The 21,430-nt window shown below is 39.6% G+C and overlaps 1 protein-coding gene across 1 annotated transcript in view; it reads right to left on the bottom strand.

Annotated features, from left to right (window-relative positions):
• LOC126249194 (KICSTOR complex protein SZT2-like) overlaps positions 1-21,430 on the bottom strand; it is a 706,154-nt gene that overhangs the window by 165,351 nt on the left and 519,373 nt on the right. The window contains exons 34-36 of the mRNA XM_049950848.1: positions 11,630-11,768; positions 11,063-11,301; positions 9,756-10,005 (exon numbers count right to left, since the gene is read on the bottom strand). Of these exons, the coding sequence (XP_049806805.1) occupies positions 9,756-10,005; positions 11,063-11,301; positions 11,630-11,768 (628 nt within the window). The remainder of the gene's footprint in view (positions 1-9,755; positions 10,006-11,062; positions 11,302-11,629; positions 11,769-21,430) is intronic.

The raw sequence follows: 21,430 nt of genomic DNA, 5'->3' as shown, positions 1-21,430 counted from the left end.
ATCCACTGCTGGATGCAGGACTCCCCCAGTCATTTCCATTGATTAATATCTTCAGCTTCTCACATTAAAATTTGCCTTGCCTGTTGCTTTACACTGTTAATCAATCTTGCATTAGGTCATCCTCTAGGGCTTCTCTTATCACAAGGACTCCCACAAAGAGTTTCTTCATTCATCCATCTCCCAACATTCAACTCATTGTTTGCCCCATTCATCTCCATTTCAGTTTCTTAACAGCGAATATTGTGTCATCAACTTCAGAGTTTTTTCCTAACTATTTGTTTGTTTTTCTGTCACTTCTTTCTAAGCCCAAGGATTTTTTTAGGAGAATTCAATATGAATTTCAAAATGAAGATTATCAGAAGAAAATATAATAGCAGGTGTGCCTGACAAACATGTGATTGCATCCCTCCTCTTTCACAAAATATATAAAAGAGCTGATTGAAAATGTCACCAGCTATTATGTTCAGCCGGCCGCTGGTGGCCGAGCGGTTCTGGCACTACAGTCTGGAACCGCGCGACTGCTACGGTCGCAGGTTCGAATCCTGCCTCGGGCATGGATGTGTGTGTTGTCCTTAGGTTAGTTAGGTTTAAGTAGTTCTAAGTTCTAGGGGACTTATGACCTCAGCAGTTGAGTCCCATAGTGCTCAGAGCCATTTGAACCATTTTTTATTATGTTCAAACATGGTTACTGCTACTGTCAATAATAGGTATAGTGTCCCACACAAACTGTCAAAACTATCAATAGCTGGATTTGAGGCAGAACAGTGCTAGCTGTGGTGAGTGCCAGCTTTCTTCAAATGTAAGTATAGTAATACATGTAAGTAGATGTAAATAAATTCTGCCCTGTTTGGCTGCAGCATTAGGTGTAATACAGTGGAGTCAGTGATGCTGTTTAAACATCTCAGTGTAGTCATTCAGGATTTTATGTACATCACATAAATCTTACTGTGGAAAAAGCTAATGTCAACCCACAATTCGTTAACATGGTTCTGTGGAGTGGTAGCTTCTCTGTAGAGGAAGCAGCATCCCAGAAACCCAGGTGACCCATCCTCTGGTACAGTTTACTTGTATGGACAGTGTATCATGTTGGACTGCCTAGAGCAACTCAAAGAAGAACTATGGTAGATTCATATGGATGGTACTAAAAATTTATAAAGAGGTTCACAACCTCCAATTGGACAACAAATACAAAGTTCAGTGTGCAGCTCTTAAAATTTTTGATATAGCACTAGCTTAGCTAGACAAGGACAAGCAAGCAAAAAGAGATATACTTATTAAAAAGTGTTTAATAAGAGGGTTATCTGGATATCAAAGTCACAAAGCACAGAAGATCTATTTGAAGTAATATATTTTTTGCTTTAAATTAAGGTATGTTTAGTCATGTTTCCACCTAATTTCCACAGATTGCACCTGCCTCTCAGATAACTTTGTGACTATAACTTAAACATTATTGTTGTCTAGAACAGTATTAATGTTTTTTAATAGTATATTTCCTCCCCCCATGAACCATAGACCTTGTCGTTGGTGGGGAGGCTTGTGTGCCTCAGCGATACAGATAGCCGTTCCGTAGGTGCAACCACAACGGAGGGGTATCTGTTGAGAGGCCAGACAAACTTGTGGTTCCTGAAGAGCGGCAGCAGCCTTTTCAGCAGTTGCAGGGGCAACAGTCTGGATGATTGACTGATCTGGCCTTGTAACACAAACCAAATGGCATTGCTGTGCTGGTACTGCGAACGGCTGAAAGCAAGGGGAAACTACAGCCGTAATTTTTCCCGAGGGCATGCAGCTTTACTGTATGGATAAATGATGATTGCATCCTCTTGGGTAAAATATTCCGGAGATGAAATAGTCCCCCATTCAGATCTCCAGGCGGGGACTATTCAGGAGGACGTCGTTATCAGGAGAAAGAAAACTGGCGTTCTATGGATCGGAGCATGTAATGTCAGATCCCTTAATCGGGCAGGTAGGTTAGAAAATTTAAAAAGGGAAATGGATAGGTTAAAGTTAGATATAGTGGGAATTAGAGAAGTTCAGTGGCAGGAGGAACAAGACTTTTGGTCAGGTGAATACAGGGTTATAAATACAAAATCAAATAGGGGTAATGCAGGAGTAGGTTTAGTAATGAATAAAAAAATAGGAGTGCGGGTAAGCTACTACAAACAGCATAGTGAATACCTTGTTGTGGCCAAGATAGACACGAATCCCATGCCTACTACAGTAGACCGAGCGAGGTGGCGCAGTGGTTAGACACTGGACTCGCATTCGGGAGGACGACGGTTCAATCCCGCGTCCGGCCATCCTGATTTAGGTTTTCTGTGATTTCCCTAAATCACTCCAGGCAAATGCCGGGATGGTTCCTCTGAAAGGGCACGGCCGACTTCCTTCCCCATCCTTCCCTAATCCGATGAGACCGATGACCACGCTGTCTGGTCTCCTTCCCCAAAACCAACCAACCAACCTACTACAGTAGTACAGGTTTATATGCCGACTAGCTCCACAGATGACGAAGAGATTGATGAAATTTATGATGAGATAAAAGAAATTATTCAGGTAGTGAATGGAGATGAAAATTTAATAGTCATGGGTGACTGGAATTCGCGAGTAGGAAAAGGAAGAGAAGGAAACATAGTAGGTGAATATGGAATGGGAATAAGAAATGAAAGAGGAAGTTGCTGGTAGAATTTTGCACAGAGCATAACTTGATCATAGCTAACACTTGGTTCAAGAATCACAAAAGAAGGTTGTATACATGAAATAAGCCTTGAGATACTGACAGGTTTAAGAAAGATTTTATAACAGTAAGGCAGAGATTTAGGAACCAGGTTTTAAATTGTAAGACATTTCCAGGGGTGGATGTGGACTCTGACCACAATTTATTGGTTATGAGCTGTAGATTAAAACTGAAGAACCTGCTAAAGGGTGGCAATTTAAGGAGATGGGACATGGACAAACTGACTAAACCAGAGGTTGTAGAGAGTTTCAGGGAGAGCATAAGGGAACAATTGACAAGAATGGGGGAAAGAAATACAGTAGAAGAAGAATGGATAGCATTGAGGGATGACGTAGTGAAGGCAGCAGAGGCTCAAGTAGGTAAAAAGACGAGGGCTAGTAGAAATCCTTGGGTAACAGAAGAAATATTGAATTTAATTGATGAAAGGAGAAAATATAAAAATGCAGTAAATGAAGCAGGCATAAAGGAATACAAACGTCTCAAAAATGAGGTCGACAGGAAGTGCAAAATGGCTAAGCAGGAATAGCTAGAGGACAAATGTAAGGATGTAGAGGCTTATCTCATGAGGGGTAAGATAGATACTGCAAACAGGAAAATTAAAGAGACCTTTGGAGAAAAGAGAACCACTTGTATGAATATCAAGAGCTCAGATGGAAACCCAGTTCTAAGCAAAGAAGGGAAAGCAGGAAGGTGGAAGGAGTATATAGAGGGTCTATACAAGGGCGATGTACTTGAGGACAATATTATGGAAATGGAAGAGGATGTAGATGAAGATGAAATGGGAGATATGATACTGCGTGAAGAGTTTGACAGAGCACTGAAAGACCTGAGTTGTAACAAGGCCCCAGGAGAAGACAACATTCCATTAGAACTACTGACAGCCTTGGGATAGCCAGTCCTGACAAAACTCTACCATCTGGTGAGCAAAATGTATGAGACAGGCGAAATACCCTCAGACTTCAAGAAGAATATAATAATTCCTATCCCAAAGAAAGCAGGGGTTGACAGGTGTGAAAATTACCAAACTATCTGTTTAATAAGTCACAGCTGCAAAATACTAACGCGAATTCTTTACAGATGAATGGAAAAACTGGTAGAAGCCGACCTCGGGGAAGATCAGTTTGGATTCCATAGAAATGTTGGAACACGTGAGGCAATACTGACCCTACGGCATATCTTAGAAGCTAGATTAAGAAAAGGCAAACCTACGTTTCTAGGATTTGTAGACTTAGAGAAAGCTTTTGACAACGTTGACTGGAATACTCTCTTTCAAATTCTGAAGGTGGCAGGGGTAAAATACAGGGAGCAAAAGTCTATTTACAATTTGTACAGAAACCAGATGGCAATTATAAGAGTCGAGGGACATGAAAGGGAAGCAAGCAGTAAAGGAAACAAAAGAAAAATTCGGAGCAGGTATTAAAATCCATGGAGTAGAAATAAAAACATTAAGGTTTGCCGATGACATTGTAATTCTGTCAGAGACAGCAAAGGACTTGGAAGAGCAGTTGAACGGAATGGACAGTGTCTTGAAAGGAGGATATAAGATTAACATCAACAAAAGCAAAACGAGGATAATGGAATGTAGTCGAGTTAACTCGGGTGATGCTGAGGCAATTAGATTACGAAATGAGACACTTAAAGTATTAAGGAGTTTTGCTATTTGGGGAGCAAAATAACTGATGATGGTAGAAGTAGAGAGGATATAAAATGTAGACTGGCAATGGCAAGGAAAGTGTTTCTGAAGAAAAGAAATTTGTTAACATCGAGTATAGATTTAAGTGTCAGGAAGTCTTTTCTGAAAGTATTTGTATGGAGTGTAGCCATGTATGGAAGTGAAACGTGGACGATAAATAGTTTGGACAAGAAGAGAATAGAAGCTTTCGAAATGTGGTGCTACAGAATAATGCTGAAGATTAGGTGGGTAGATCACATAACTAATGAGGAGGTATTGAATAGAAATGGGGAGAAGAGGAGTTTGTGGCACAACTTGACTAGAAGAAGGGATCGGTTGTTAGGACATGTTCCGAGGCATCAAGGGATCACCAATTTAGCATTGGAGGGCAGCATGGAGGGTAAAACTCATAGAGGGAGGCCGAGAGATGAATACATTAAGCAGATTCAGAAGGATGTAGGCTGCAGTATGTACTGGGAGATGAAGAAGCTTGCACAGGATAGAGTAGCATGGAGAGATGCATCAAACCAGTTTCAGCACTGACAACAGAATAGTATTTCCATCCAATACTCCTCTCACTTCCGAAAGAAGCAAAGACTAGTTGTGTAGGATATGAAAGGTAGAGGGAAGACATCACAACTGCCCACTTGAATGGCCACAACATCCTCTGTGTGTCATGAGTTTTTGGCATATGGAAAGGAAATGTTTCTTCTTATCTGTCATCTCAGAGCTTCTGTAATGTCAGATTAAGTTCCAATCACAGTCTGAACCACAGACCACTCACTCTTAGCATCGTGCGATGTGTGAGACCAATCACATCATGTATTGTTCTGTAAATTCCTCCAAAAAGTTTGATGGCAGGCCTAGATTATTTCTATTCACAGTTGCACAGATACTATCATGCTAAATAAGGCTCACCAACCTCACTTTGACCTCCCAGACAGAATTAAATTATCCACTTCAGTTAATAGTATCTCCTCCAAACACAAAACACAAGGTGCAAGAAAGGAGCCTCCCCAAAGATTGTGATGCTTGTGATCAGGACAATAAAAGCAATTGGGAATACTCTGGGAAATGTCAGGGCATGATGACTAGCCCTTTCGCAACAGAAACATCCACACTGGATCCCATTTCAGGTCACAGTTAACGACTATTAACATAGAAGGAATAACACTAGCCAAAGAAAAACTGCTGCAAGAAGTGTGCAGTCTACACCAGCGCCATTACTGTGCATACAGGAAACACATGCACAGACGAAAAATAGATGGAATGTGTCTCACCACTGAAATACCACATGATAAATATGGAAGTGCTATCTTTGTTCACCCAGGTATCCAGACTGTATCCACAGAAATCATGGAGGAAAACAGCACTGAAATTCTCAGTCCAGAAACAGCTAATTGCACCTTTATAAACCACCTGGTGCTGAATTCACTGTTAACAAACAATCCAATTTTCAAAATAAACATGTGCAGTTTATGATCAGCAATTCCAACAGCCATAGCACTGTTAGGGGCTGTGATAATGACGATGAGAATGGGACAGCAGTATAAGACTGGGCAGAATATAGCCACCTGACCTTAATCCATGACGCAAAACTACCAAGATCTTTTAACAGTGGCAGGGGGAGGAAAGCTTACAATCTTGACCTCGTATTTGCCGGCAGAAATACCAGCCAACAATGTGTAAAATCTGTATGTTCCACAGTATCCAACTCACCGCATAGACCAATGATATGCCCGTTATTTACTGCCATAAGACCTCCTCAGAAACCATATTTTTGGAGGTGTTTTAATTTTAAAAAGGCAGACTAGTCCAGGTTTGCAGGCTTATTTGACACCAAAGTATCCACTATAAAACCACTAGCCAGATGCTACGACACCTTTACCATGGCTCTAAAGTGCCTCTCTCTTGCAGCTGTCGAAGCTGTTGAACATCTTATAACCCTGGGCTTATGTCACACTAACCCACCCTACTCACAAAACACAGCAACTTATTTGAAGAAAATCCTTTCAGTGAAGTGACCATGGAAGTAGGGAACAATCTCATTTCCTCTATAAGGGAGACACAGTGGGATAAGTGAATACAAACTATAGAAAACTTGGAACTGAAAATAGACAGCCATAAAGCTTGGAGTCTTCTAGGATGCCTAAGCAATGATCTAAGACCATTGCACCTCATAGTACCATTGCCAATCAAACAGCACATCAGTTACTGCTGAACTGGAAGGCAAACCACAAATCACACAAACCAAAACTGCAAAGGAAAGAGCATGAGGAGAGAAGTGACCTCACAACATCATTCAGCATGGAAGAATTAGAAAGGGCTATCAAACAAAGCAAAAATAGAAAATCTCCTGGAGTGGATGATATACGAACTGAGCAAATTAAACACTTTGGGTTAACAACAAAGAAATGGATTCTCCAACTTTTCAACAACTGCATGAGCAGAAGCCAAATCCCAAAGTATGGAGGAAGAGCCAAGTTATCACTTTGCTGAAACCTGGCAAAGAAGGAAATAATTCAAAGAATTTTAGACCAGTTGCACTACTATGTCACTTTTACAAATTTCTGGGAAGATTGATTCTAAATCACCTATTATCTATAATTGACACTTTACTTATACCTCAGCAACCTGGATTTTGACTGGGCACAAGTTGTATGGACAGCTGCAAAATCTCACACAGTTTAAAGAAGATGGATTTGAAGCTCATAAGGTGACAGGAGTGGTATTTGCTGACTTACCAGCAGCATATGACACTGTCAGTCAACTACTTCTAGCCAAGGTCTGCAACCTGACCGAGGATTTTAGCCTACCTAGGCTAACTGCCACTCTCTTGCAGAATTGTTGGTTCCTCATTGACTTCCAAGATCAGCACAGCTAATGGAGACTACAAAAAAATGGCATCCTGCAGGGGAGTGTGATGGCTGCAATTCTGTTCAAGATGTACACAAATCACCAAACCATAGAACGCAACAAGAGGAGCTTCTTGTATGCCCATGACCTTGTTCTAGCCACCCAGTACACAGATTTTGAATCAGTAGCAAACACCCTCATGATTGCAATTAAACAACTTTCCAGATAATACAACACAAATCAACTTAAACCAAATTCGGGAAAGGCAAAGGTGGGTGCTTTTCATTTGAGAAAAGGGGGAAGTAGTCACAAATTAAAGATAGTATGGTCAGATTGTGAGACCCCAAACTATTTACGAGTGACACCTGATAGATCTCTCCCTTTCACAAAACTCTGCATGAACTGCTAGTCAATCATTTCTACCAGGAACAATTTTCTACGGAAACTGGCTGAATCACAGTGGGGTAGTCAACCTAAAACTCTACAAAGCTCTGCAACTGCACTATGCTATTTTGCAGCAGAGTATGTATATCCTGTCTGGTATAATTCAACACATGCCAAAATGTGGACATGGCTCTCACAGACACCTGCAGTATCATAACAGGTTGCTTGAAATCCACTTCAGTTGAATTGTTTTACCACCTCGCATGAATGGCACCACATTTTGTTCAAAGAGAAATAGCCACGAATGAGGAAAGGAAAAAAGTGGAGCAGGAGAGAACATGTGCTCTGTATGGGCACAAGCCGCAGCTGCAATGACTGAAGTCAAGGAGGAGTTTCCTACGAACATCAACTGCACTTAGAAGCACTGCTGAAAAAGGTCAGTTGCAACTATGCTGAAAAAGGTCAGGTGCAATTATGGAGGGCTATGATCTACCATCCCATTCAGAAACTCTACCTCCTGGCTATGATGAGAAATGGATGACTTGGAAGCCCCTGAGCAAATTGAGATCTGAAGTTGGCATATCAAAGTTTAGTTTGTAAAGATGGCATTACACTGATGAAGAGCATATTCAGTGTAACTGTGAAGAAAACCAAACTCTTCAGCATATACTTCAATGCTGACTATGTTCAAATTCCAGCACAGAAGACGAACTTTGTCAAGAAACAGAAAATGCATTTGTAGTGGCCAAGTTTTTTGGGTACAAGTAATATAGTCATAACTGTGTATATGGCACATGTAAAAACACCATAAGTTTCCACCAGAACAAATAGAATTTACTGTCTCCTGTAGGTCCTTGCTAAATGTGCCTCATTATCAAACAACATCTCCAACAAGCTGATGGCTCCATGATCTAATATAAGACCTCTGCCCACCTAGCAAATACATGTTCATTAAATCTCTCCCTTTCTCGCAAAAACTGGAAAACAGCTTTATTGATGACTGCGGATTACTCTCTCCCAACTTGATACATTCAACACTTTTAAAACCTCAGCTCCACCACAGTGGGCTCACAACTTCATCCTACACTTGTAAGGGTGGCCAGCTGATCCTCAATTTTGCGAGCTACCAAAACTGGTCTGTGAAATTTTTTTAAGGTGCACACCAATTGGCCAATCTGCATCCAGAGCAGAATGCAGGCACTTCACAATTGGTCATTTCCTGTTAACACTCATAAATACTTGCTGTAAGGTGCTGCTTCCTGTCAAACGTCTCAGAAAGGTACTAGCACACTCATGCCATCCTGTGGGTATCATTCTCCTTTGAAAACAGCAGAGTCAGACCAGACAACTAACATTTAGCCAGTAATTGATATGTTACAAGAGTTGCAAGTTACACACATTCCCCATTATATAACCCCTCCCCTTTGATTATTAATAGTCCAATAAAGATTAGGAAATGTCTCAAAGTAGGCATCATCATGAGTAGCTTGACCTCAGCACAAAAAGTTTTCCTCTTTCTTCTCAAAAACGATGTGAAGCTGGAATCCTGAGATAATCTTCACATAAACAGTAGTGTGTAATTTGTAATTACTTATACTGATGAATGTAATAGTCCAATGAAATGGAAAAATAACTTTGTAACACTTTTCAGACAATTGTTACACATACAGCTATCTGCCAAAGCCTTTCTCAGCAAAGAAAACATACAAATATTCATACAAGCAAGCACACCTCATGCACACTTGGCCGCCACCACTGACAGCTCCAATTGGAATGGAACAGCCACATTCCAGTCGGAGCTGTCAGTGGTGACAGTGTAGTAAGCATGAGGTGTGCTTGCTTGGGTGAATATGTCTATGTTTCCTTTGTTTAGGAAGGCTTTGGCTGATAGCTGCATGTATAACAGTCTTCATTGTGCCTGTCTGCAACTCAATGGGTCATCTTGACAGTGAGAAATAATCTATAAAATTCACTGCAATCTGACACTTTTGTAATAAAAATAAATAAATAAATAAATAAATAACTGTGTGGAGCAAATAGAAAAATAAGTTTATCATCACTATCATGATTTTTTTAAAATATTTAATTACAAATATGAGAAAGCTTATTTACCTCAAATAAAACACATTTCCTGTATGATCCTGATAAACAAACATATTTTTGCGATTATTAACTGAAAAGCGGTTCAGAACAGAACGCAGAGCTTGGATGCCACGAGACAAAGCAGGCTTTCCTGGGCCTGTCTTCAACCGAGGATGGAGGGAAAAATAAGTTTCCCAAACAACATTACATGCAAACCATCCAGGCATAAATTTTGTTGTTGCATCTAAATAATTTGACTGATATTCATTGTCTGTTCCATCTGAAATATAAAATGAGTGATTTACAATTTATTAAAAATAAATTTGGTCATTGTCATAACATGGAATTTGTAAATATAGAATATCAAATTGTTGTGAATAATCCAACCAGCCACAAACACCTTTAAAATGTTTTTATTTGAGAACCATAACCGGTTTTGGGCATTTGTGCCCATCTCCAGATAACTTAAGTATATTAAATTATTGACACTTTGGAGGGAATTCATACACATTATTAATAAAAATCGGTAAAGTGAGACTATCTGATCTAAACTCATGAACTGAAACAAATTAAATCACTGGGGATGAAATTAATTTAATGCAATGACATGACATGACATGACAGCAATGAAATCCATTCTGAAAAGTTGAACCTGAAATGTCATGAACATTTTGATAAGCAGGGGAACATATTTTGAATCCTGGTGTGTGATAAATGCAGAAACACTATGAATTTATGTGGACAAGCCATTAGCGGTTACTCTTCAGAAAAACATTGTTACAGGGAATACACACAGTTTGATGTGGAATCCAAACCATGGTGGGACAAAAAAAACCACAACTCCCCCTCCACGTGCACACAAACACACACACACACACACACACACACACACACACACACAAAAATCACTGTGGTGAAAGAAGCAATGAGACACAGGAATTGAGTCTTGAACCTTTGGATTCAAAGTCTGATATCTATTCAGTCAGACAAATGGCTCTGAGCACTATAGGACTCAACATCTTAGGTCATAAGTCCCCTAGAACTTAGAACTACTTAAACCTAACTAACCTAAGGACAGCACACACACCCATGCCCGAGGCAGGATTCGAACCTGCGACCGTAGCAGTCCCGCGGTTCCGGACTGCAGCGCCAGAACCGTTAGACCACCGCGGCCGGCATTCAGTCAGACATCAAGCAAATTACAATACAAGTAAATGTCAGTTTTCTGAGGCATCTAACAATCCACCAGTGCACTATCTTAAATTATAATATTTTTGACAGTAATTTCTCTCATACTGACTGAGCACAGTAGATACATGTAGCATTAGCCTCCTTACCATCAGTAGACTTCAAACGACTGACAGGATGACTAGATGATTGAGAAAGTTCTGCTGATGAAGGCCATATATCTTCACTCGTTTCTGGTTCCAAAAGCTGATCACACATTCGCGTGTCATGTAAATTTTGTAGCAACATTGTCTGATTTACAAGTTTACATAAGTCCTTAATATTTTTGATCATATTCCGCTGAACATCTCTATAAGCTCTAACTTTATCATTCTCCATCTCGTTAAATCTAAAAGAAGAATATGTTTTAGTTAGACTGGATCAGGATGGCACTAAAATATTTTATAATTCTCTCATAAATGCATGCTATGGCTCAAATAAGACAAATTCATATCCTTCTAATACTGTATATAAGTCAATAATATGGACAAGGTAATGAAATCCTCTACTTACAAATTAAACATTTTTCTTTAAGAATAGATTTCACAGTCCTCCTTACATAATGCTCTCTCTTCACAATTCTGACGAGACATAATAACAATGTTTTGAGCTCTAGATCTATTATTATCTGTCACACACAATAAAAGTAAAATTTAAATATCCACATCGATATCTACCTGCAATGAAAGTATGTAATTACAGCATCTTCATTTACTTTCATAATTAACCAGAAGTTAGGAAGTGATGGCCTGCGTGTTTCCATATCTTGAAGCCAATCACATTCGTCAGCTGAGTCACTGCTGTCTCCCTCATAACCTTAAATCATCAGAAATTTCATTGTTTTCTATAGTATTTATAAGGAATTGACACAAAGATTTAAAAAAATTATTTGCACTAAGCTGAAATTGAAGATTAAGAAGCTTCAAAAAATTAAAATGTTTGTTCTTATGTATTTGGAGGCATTACAGTAATTCCTAATTTTTTCTACATACACTTACCAATTTTTCTGTCCGATAAATGTATCAGTTAAAACACACAGCTTGTTTTATGATGTTTTCCTTGTAAAATTTTCTTAAAACTTTTATATGCTGATATTACCTAAGACAGTTAACATTTTATTACAGCAATCAATTAAGAATAGTACTTGATTGATAGAATGAATGAGCATATATGTGAATATTGGTATATCTGAACACTTCTTAAATAAGGAGATAATTCAGAGGCTTCCTTTACCAGGATACAGGTTGGCTGGCAGCTTTTCGAGGAGCTCTTTGCGGTGTGGGGGAGTAGCCATGCATGTGAAAAACGGCATCCCATTTGAGTCAATTGATGTTTCAAAGTACTGCACTGAAAAGGTGTTTGAATGTTGTGCAGGTGTGGTTAAATTTAACGGAGCTAAACTTCTAACTGTTGTTATTTATAGATCCCCAGACTCCGATTTCACAACATTTTTGCTAAAGCTAGAGGAGGGTCTTGGTTCACTTTATAGGAAATACATAAAGTTAGTTATATGTGGTGACTTCAATATTAATTGTATAAGTGATTGTGCAAGGAAGAGGATGCTGGTAGACCTCCTTAATTCATATAATCTTATGCAAACCATATTCTTTCCAATGAGAGTGCAAGGGAACAGTAGAACAACCACAGACAACATTTTTGTTCATTCCTCATTACTAGAAGGGCATTCTGTTAGCAAAAAGGGTGAATGGCCTTTCAGATCATGATGCACAAATTTTAACTCTAAAAGATTTTTGTGCTGCAACACGTGTTAAATATAGTCATCAGCTGTTTAGGAAAACTGATCCAGTTGCTGTAGAGACCTTTGTAAACCTTATCAAGGAACAAGAGTGGCAAGATGTTTATAGCGCTGATACAGTAGACGATAAATATAATGCTTTTCTCAAGACTTTTCTCGTGCTCTTTGAAAGTTGCTTTCCATTAGAACGTTCAAAACAGGGTACTAGCACAAACAGGCAGCCCGGGTGGCTGACTAGAGGGATAAGAATATCTTGTAGAACAAAGCGGCAATTATATCAAAACGTTAGAAACAGTCAAAATCTAAATGCAGCAGCCCATTACAAACAGTATTGTAAGGTGCTTAAAAATCTTATTAGGAAGGCAAAAAGTATGTGGTATGCAGATAGAATAGCTAAGTCTCAGGATAAAATTAAAACCATATGGTCAGTCGTAAAGGAAGTGGCTGGTCTGCAGAGACAGGTTGAGGATATAGAATCAGTGCGTAGTGGGAATGTCCGTGTTACTGATAAGTCGCATATATGTACATTATTTAATTGTCACTTTCTGAATATAGCAGGTGAACTAAATAGAAACCTAGTCCCAGCAGGGAATGATATAGCGCTCTTAGAAAAAAGTGTTCCGAGACTGTTACCTGAAATGCTCCTCCATGATACTAACAAGAGGGAGATTAAGTTAATAATTAAATCACTAAAGACCAAGAACTCTCATGGATACGATGGGGTATCTAGCAGAATACTGAAGTATTGTTCTATGTATGTTAGCCCAGTACTTAGCCATATCTGTAACTTTTCCTTTAGGAGTGGTCGGTTTCCTGACCGATTAAAGTACTCTGTAGTGAAGCCACTTTATAAAAAGGGAGACAGGGATAATGTTGACAATTATAGACCTATTTCTATGCCATCGGTGTTTGCTAAAGTTATCGAGAAGGTTGTATATACAAGGTTACTGGAGCATTTAAATTCACATAATTTGCTGTCAAATGTTCAGTTTGGTTTTAGAAATGGTTTAACAACTGAAAATGCTATATTCTCTTTTCTCTGTGAGGTTTTGGACGGATTAAATAAAAGGTTGCGAACACTAGGTGTTTTCTTTGATTTAACGAAGTCTTTTGACTGTGTTGAGCACAAAATATTACTGCAGAAGTTGGACCATTATGGAGTAAGGGGAGTAGCTTACAATTGGTTCGCCTCTTACTTTAAGAACAGAAAGCAGAAGGTAATTCTCCGCAATATTGAGAGTGGTAGTGATGTTCAGTCCCAATGGGGCACTGTTAAGTGGGGCGTTCCCCAAGGGTCGGTGCTGGGGCCACTGCTGTTTCTTATTTATATAAATGATATGCCTTCTAGTATTACAGGTGATTCAAAAATATTTCTGTTTGCTGATGACACCAGCTTGATAGTGAAGGATCTTGTGTGTAATATTGAAACAGTATCAAATAACGTAATTCATGAAATACGTTCGTGGCTTGTGGAAAATAATTTGATGCTAAATCACAGTAAGACTCAGTTTTTACAGTTTCTAACTCACAATTCAACAAGAACCGAAATTTTGATCAGACAGAATGGGCATATTATAAGCGAGACGGAACAGTTCAAGTTCCTAGGCGTTCGGATAGATAGTAAGCTGTTGTGGAAAGCCCATGTTCAGGATCTTGTTCAGAAACTAAATGCTGCTTTATTTACCATTAGAACAGTATCTTAAATAAGTGACACTTCAACATGAAAAGTAGTCTACTTCGCATATTTTCATACGCTTATGTCGTATGGCATTATTTTTTGGGGTAATTCTTCTGATTCAAAAAGGGTATTTTTGGCTCAAAAATGGGCTGTTCGAGCTATATGTGGTGTAAGTTCAAGAACCTCTTGTCGACCCCTGTTCAATAGTCTGGGAATTCTGACATTGCCCTCACAGTATATATTTTCTTTGATGTCGTTTGTTGTTAGCAATATTAGCCTATTCCCAAGAGTTAGCAGCTTTCATTCAGTTAATACTAGGCAGAAATCAAATCTGCATGTGGAATGCACTTCCTTGACTCTTGTGCAGAAAGGAGTGCAGTATTCTGCTGCATCCATTTTCAACAAGCTACCACAAGAACTCAAAAATCTTAGCAGTAGCCCAAACTCTTTTAAGTCTAAACTGAAGAGTTTCCTCATGGCTCACTCCTTCTATTCTGTCGAGGAGCTCTGGAAGAGCTAAAAAATTAAGCAAATTCCAGTGTTACATTGTTGATTTTCTTTATTTAAATTTACGACTTGTCACCTGAATATGTTTTTTTATATTTCATTTTATCTGTTTCTAATATCGTGTTATAATTTCATGTATTGACTCGTTCCATGACCATGGAGACTTCTCCTTAATTTGGTCCCACGTAACAATAAATAAATAAATAAATAATAGATGCAGAACTGGACTCTTGTATTTAAAATACATACAGTATCAGCAAGTTACAGTAATGTGACCACTGCTATGTTTGACATCAATGTGCAACAACCACTCACAGACGTCAGGTGGCAGCACTAGCAGAGAAGGTATATAAAGTGTGTTGGGGGAACAAGGTAAACAGTGCAGTTGGTGGTGTAATGTGGGAATGGAGTGATTTATCTGACATCCAAAAGGACATGATCATTGGCTTTCGGGTCAGGGATGGAAGCATTTCCAAAACAGCTAAGTTTCTAAACAGTTTGTGTGCTGCCGTTGTTGAAGCATATTCTGCATGGAAAAATGGCAATATCCAAAACCAGTGCCAAGGCATCTACATCTACATCTACATCTACATGGATACTCTGCAAGTCACATTTAAGTGCCTGGCCGAGGGTTCATCGAACCACCTTCACAATTCTCTATTATTCCAATTTCGTATAATGCGCAGAAAGAATGAACACCTATATCTTCCCGTACGAGCTCTGATTTCCCTTATTTTATCATGGTGATCTTTCCTTCCTATGTAGGTCAGTGTCAACATAATATTTTCGCATTTGGAGGAGAAAGTTGGTGATTGGAATTTCGTGAGAAGATTCCATCGCAATGAAAAATGCCTTTCTTTTAATGATGTCCAGGCCAAATCCTGTATCATTTCTGTGACACTCTCTCCCATATTTCGCAAGAATACAAAACATGCTGCCTTTCTTTGAACTTTTTTGATGTACTCCATCAGTCCTATCTGTTAAGGATCCCACACCGCGCAGCAGTATTCTAAAAGAGGACGGACAAGCGTAGTGTAGGCAGTCTCCTTAGTAGATCTGTTACATTTTCTAAGTGCCCTGCCAATAAAACACAATCTTTGGTTAGCCTTCCCCACAACATTTTCGATGTGTTCCTTCCAATTTAAGTTGTTCTTAATTGTAATACCTAGGTATTTAGTTGCATTTACGGCTTTTAGATTAGACTGATTTATCGTGTAACTGAAGTTTAACGAGTTCCTTTTAGCAGTCATGTGGATGACCTCACACTTTTTGTTATTTAGGGTCAACTGCCACTTTTTGCACCATTCAGATATCTTTTCTAAATCATTTTGCAGTTTGTTTTGGTCTTCTAATGACTTTATTAGTCGATAAATGACAGTGTCATCTGCAAACAATCAAAGACGGCTGCCCAGATTGTCTCCAAAATCGTTAATATAGATAAGGAACAGCAAAGGGCCTATAACGCTACCTTGGGGAACGCCAGAAATCACTTCTGTTTTACTCGATGACCTTCCGTCAATTACCATGAACTGTGACCTCTCTGACAGGAAATCACAAATCCAGTCACATAACTGAGACGATATTTGATAAGCACACAATTTCATTATGAACTGCTTATGTGGTACAGTGTCAAAAGCCTTCCGGAATCGATCTGAAATCCTTTTGTCAATAGCACTCAACACTTCATGTGAATAAAGAGCTAGTTGTGTTTCACAAGAATGATGTTTTCTAAACCCATGTTGACTGTGTGTCAATAGACCGTTTTCTTCGAGGTAATTGATAATGTTGGAACACAATATACAGGGTGTTAAAAAAAGGTATGGCCAAACTTTCAGGAAAGATTCCTCACACACAAAGAAAGAAAATATGTTACGTGGACATGTGTCCGGAAACGCATACTTTCCATGTTAGAGTTCATTTTATTACTTCTCTTCAAATCACATTAATCATGGAATGGAAACACACAGCATCAGAACATACCAGTGTGACTTCAAACACTTTGTTACAGGAAATGTTCAAAATGTCCTCCGTTAGCGAGGATACATGCATCCACCCTCCGTCGCATGGAATCCTTGATGCGCTGATGCAGCCCTGGAGAATGGCGTATTGTATCACAGCCGTCCACAATACGAGCACGAAGAGTCTCTACATTTGGTACCGGGGTTGCGTAGACAAGCGCTTTCAAATGCCCCCATAAATGAAAGTCAAGAGGGTTGAGGTCAGGAGAGCGTGGAGGCCATGGAATTGGTCTGCCTTTACCATTCCATCGGTCACCGAATCTGTTGTTGAGAAGCGTACGAACACTTTGACGGAAATGTGCAGGAGCTCCATTGTGCATGAACCACATGTTGTGTCGTACTTGTAAAGGCACATGTTCTAGCAGCACAGGTAGAGTACACCATATGAAATCATGATAATGTGCTCCATCGAGCGTAGGTGGAAGAACATGCGGCCCAATCAAGACATCACCAACAATGCCTGCCCAAACGTTCACAGAAAATCTGTGTTGACGATGTGATTGCACAATTGTGTGCGGATTCTCGTCAGCCCACACATGTTGATTGTGAAAATTTACAATTTGATCACGTTGGAATGAAGCCTCATCCGTAAAGAGAACATTTGCACTGAAATGAGGATTGACACATTGTTGGATGAACCATTCGCAGAAGTGTACCCGTGGAGGCCAATCAGCTGCTGATAGTGCCTGCACACGCTGTACATGGTACGGAAACAACTGGTTCTCCCATAGCACTCTCCATACAGTGACATGATCAATGTTACCTTGTACAGCAGCAACTTCTCAGACGCAGACATTAGGGTTATTGTCAACTGCATGAAGAATTGCCTCGTCCATTGCAGGTGTCCTCGTCGTTCTAGGTCTTCCCCAGTCACAAGTCATAGGCTGAAATGTTCCGTGCTCCCTAAGACGCCGATCAATTGCTTCGAACGTCTTCCTGTCGGGACACTTTTGTTCTGGAAATCTGTCCCGATACAAACGTACCACGCCATGGCTATTGCCCCGTGCTAATCCATACATCAAATGGGCATCTGCCAACTCCGCATTTGTAAACATTGCACTGACTGCAAAACCATGTTCGTGATGAACACTAACCTGTTGATGCTACGTACTGATGTGCTTGGTGCTAGTACTGTAGAGCAATGAGTCGCATGTCAACACAAGCACCGAAGTCAACATTACCTTCCTTCAATTGGGCCAACTGGTTGTGAATCGAGGAAGTACAGTACATACTGACAAAACTAAAATGAGCTCTAACATGGAAATTAAGCATTTCCGGACACATGTCAACATAACATCTTTTCTTTATTTGTGTGTGAGGAATGTTTTCTGAAAGTTTGGCCGTGCCTTTTTCTAACACCCTGTATATTCTAAAATCCTGCTGCATATCAATGTTAACAATATGGGCCTGTAATTTAGTGGATTACTCCTACTACCTTTCTTGAATATTAGTGTGACCTGTGCAACTTTCCAGTCTTTGGGTACGGATCTTTTGTCGAGTGAACAGTTGTATATGATTGTTAAGTATGGAGCTAATGCATCAGCATACTCCGAAAGGAATGTAATTAGTATACAGTCTGGACCAGAAGACTTGCTTTTATTAAGTGATTTAAGTTGTTTCACTACCCCGAGGATATTTACTTCTATGTTACTCATGTTGGCAGCTGTTCTCGATTTGAATTCTGGAATATTTACTTTGTCTTCTTTTGTGAAGGCATTTCGGAAGGATATGTTTAGTAACTCTGCTTTGGCAGCACTTTCTTCAATAATATCTCCATTGCTACCATGCAGAGAAGGCATTGATTGTTTCTTGCATCCGTGGTGCATCTCGGGCCATAAATGACTGGGGTGAATGGCGGCTGGAGAGATGTGGACCAGCAAACAGGCACACAATTGTTGAGCAACTGACCACCCAGATGAACCAAGGAGCTACCAATAGTGTCTCTTCAAAGACCATTCAGAAAACATTTGCTGTGTATGGACCTCTACTTCAGGCACCTGGTTTGTGCACTCATGCTGACTACTGTTCATCAGTGACAGAGGCTGAAATTTGCATACCAATATCAAAACTGGATATCCACTGAGTAGTGACAGGTGGCCTTTTCAGAGGAATCATGTTTTTTCTCCACCCGACAGAAGGTAATTGGTGTGAGACGTCTGACAGCAAACACCCTGCTACAATCACTGGAAGGGTCCAGACTGGAGGAAGGAGCATAATGATTGGGGGAATGTTTTTGTGGCATTCCCTGGATGATCTTCTCAATATGGAAGGCACAATGGATCAATGCTGGTATGCATATACCCTTGGGGACCATGTCCATCCATAAATGCAGTTTGTTCTATTCAGGATTATGGCATCAACAAGCAGGACAATGCAACACGTCATACAGCTTGAAATGTACATGTTGGCTTGAAGAGCACAAGGATGAGTTTACCTTAGTCCCCTGACCACCAAACTCTCTGGGTTTAAACCCAATAGAGAATCTGTGCTACAACCTCGATCAGACTGTATGTGCAGTGGATCCTCAACTGAGAAACCCAGCACAGCTGGCCACAGCACTGGAGTCAACATGGCTCCACATCCCTGTCAGTACCTACCAGAACCTCACTGACACTCTTCGTGCATGTCCCGAAGTGGTTCAAACTGTAAAATGCATGTATTCAGCCTTCTGCAAAGTGGTCACACTAATGCAACTCTACAGTATAGAAAAGAATAACAATTTGATTATGAATGATACTATCCAAAGAATATGATGTTCTTTTCACGAAATGATGGTGGAAGTTAAAATAACCTATATTTGAGACCGAGTATAAAACACTAATACTTTCACTACATCCTAATATTCTCCGCTTCCCCCTTTCATTATATATTCAATATATATGGAAGACCACAAGAAAAATATGAGAGTCATTAAAATATGTATGGAGACATACAGGCAGTCATTTTTCCTCCACTCCTTCTGGAAATGGCTCAAGAAATAAAGGACAATTACAGGTATGAAGTAACATATTCCATAAATTATACAAGAAGGGACTGAAAAGTCACAAAAATGACCATCTTTACCTGATTATAAGACAACATTTTACCCCAGTTTGTCAATTGAAAAATACAGGGTTGTCATACACTTGTAGATTAAACTATTGCTGCTGAGTGCAACATTTTTATGTTGTGTAATAGATTAATATACAGATCATCTTACATTTATAGATTAAGCTTTCATAACTGAGGTCACATGCAAATTTATTTTGAAGAATGTGGGAGGGTTGGAGGAGGAACAGTGACACCTGTCTGACTAAGAATTGGAATCAATGTGATGAGGAGAGTGATGAGCAAGCAGCAAATTTCATCGCACTGCCATCCATGGGAATGTATACAGCGTACCTTAGCTTTTTATGAACATCTACCATGTTTAAACTGCAGTTTGCCTGAATCCACTTGCAGTCAGAATTGAACTGACTTTAAAATTGGACAAATGCTTCACAATAGTACATATTTCTACAGTAGATGGTAAAAGTCTCGAGAGGGACCATGGCATACTTATGTGTTTGATGTACCAATGCTATCAATGCTCACCATAATGAGGTATGATGGGAATGAAAGAGGGTGTGTCAGCTGCTAGTTCCGTGCAGCCAATGAGAGAGCTGCAGGCAGACAACATGTTTGGAAGCAAGAGATGAAGGAATATCATCACATTTTCACATCAATATAGATCTAAAAGCAGCTATGTATTTGGGTGGGGGGGGGGGGGGGGGGGAAGCCAGTGGTGTTCTCAGGTCTCACTGTACCTACAACCTCAGGAAATGCAATATATTTGTAAGAGACAGCCAAATATTTGTGATACGCAAAATTACAAGTTTCACTGGTTCTTGTATACATAAGCACATTTTTCCTCACCTCTCATTGGTGAGGTGAAACTATCATCCCACCGACATGTGCAACTTATGTGTTGCCAACCTCTGAGCATTAGACACACATCACTATGACTGGCTGTGACTCTGATCTAGACTTTAACCCTGTAGATAAGTTACTGCTAATAAAAACATGTTTGCTCAGAATACGTGAAATATGGCACAACAAATAAAACATGAATTTCAACAATGGTGCTGAAATTGCTACTGCTCTACAGCACTGTTGGTTTTCAGGGTTGGTTATATTATTAATGTGAAGTTGTACAATTTATGCTGATTCAAGTATAGGGAGTCTAGAGGACAATGTATTGTGTTGTCACTCAGTTTGCTTATATTGACAGTGCTGTAGGAACTGTAAATTGTAGCAATCAATCATGGATGCCAATTACAGCCATTACTCTGTGGAGAAATGTGGATTTATGAGTCTGCAATTTGCAGTTGGTTCAAGCAGACAATACAATGTTGTTCTTACATTATTAGTAATGGTGATTCATTAAGCTGAGGGCACAAAAAACTGTACAGCAGGAAGAAAATTTGGCATCGCAGAAGTGAATGTTTGTAGCTGGTGTTAAGGTGAAGAATAAATTATGAATAACAGTTCTACACATCAA

This window comes from Schistocerca nitens, chromosome 3 (genome assembly GCF_023898315.1).
Source record: "Schistocerca nitens isolate TAMUIC-IGC-003100 chromosome 3, iqSchNite1.1, whole genome shotgun sequence".
NCBI lineage: Eukaryota > Metazoa > Arthropoda > Insecta > Orthoptera > Acrididae > Schistocerca > Schistocerca nitens.
The sequence above is the reverse complement of the archived record's forward strand: the minus strand, read 5'-3'. Positions and strand labels throughout refer to the sequence as shown.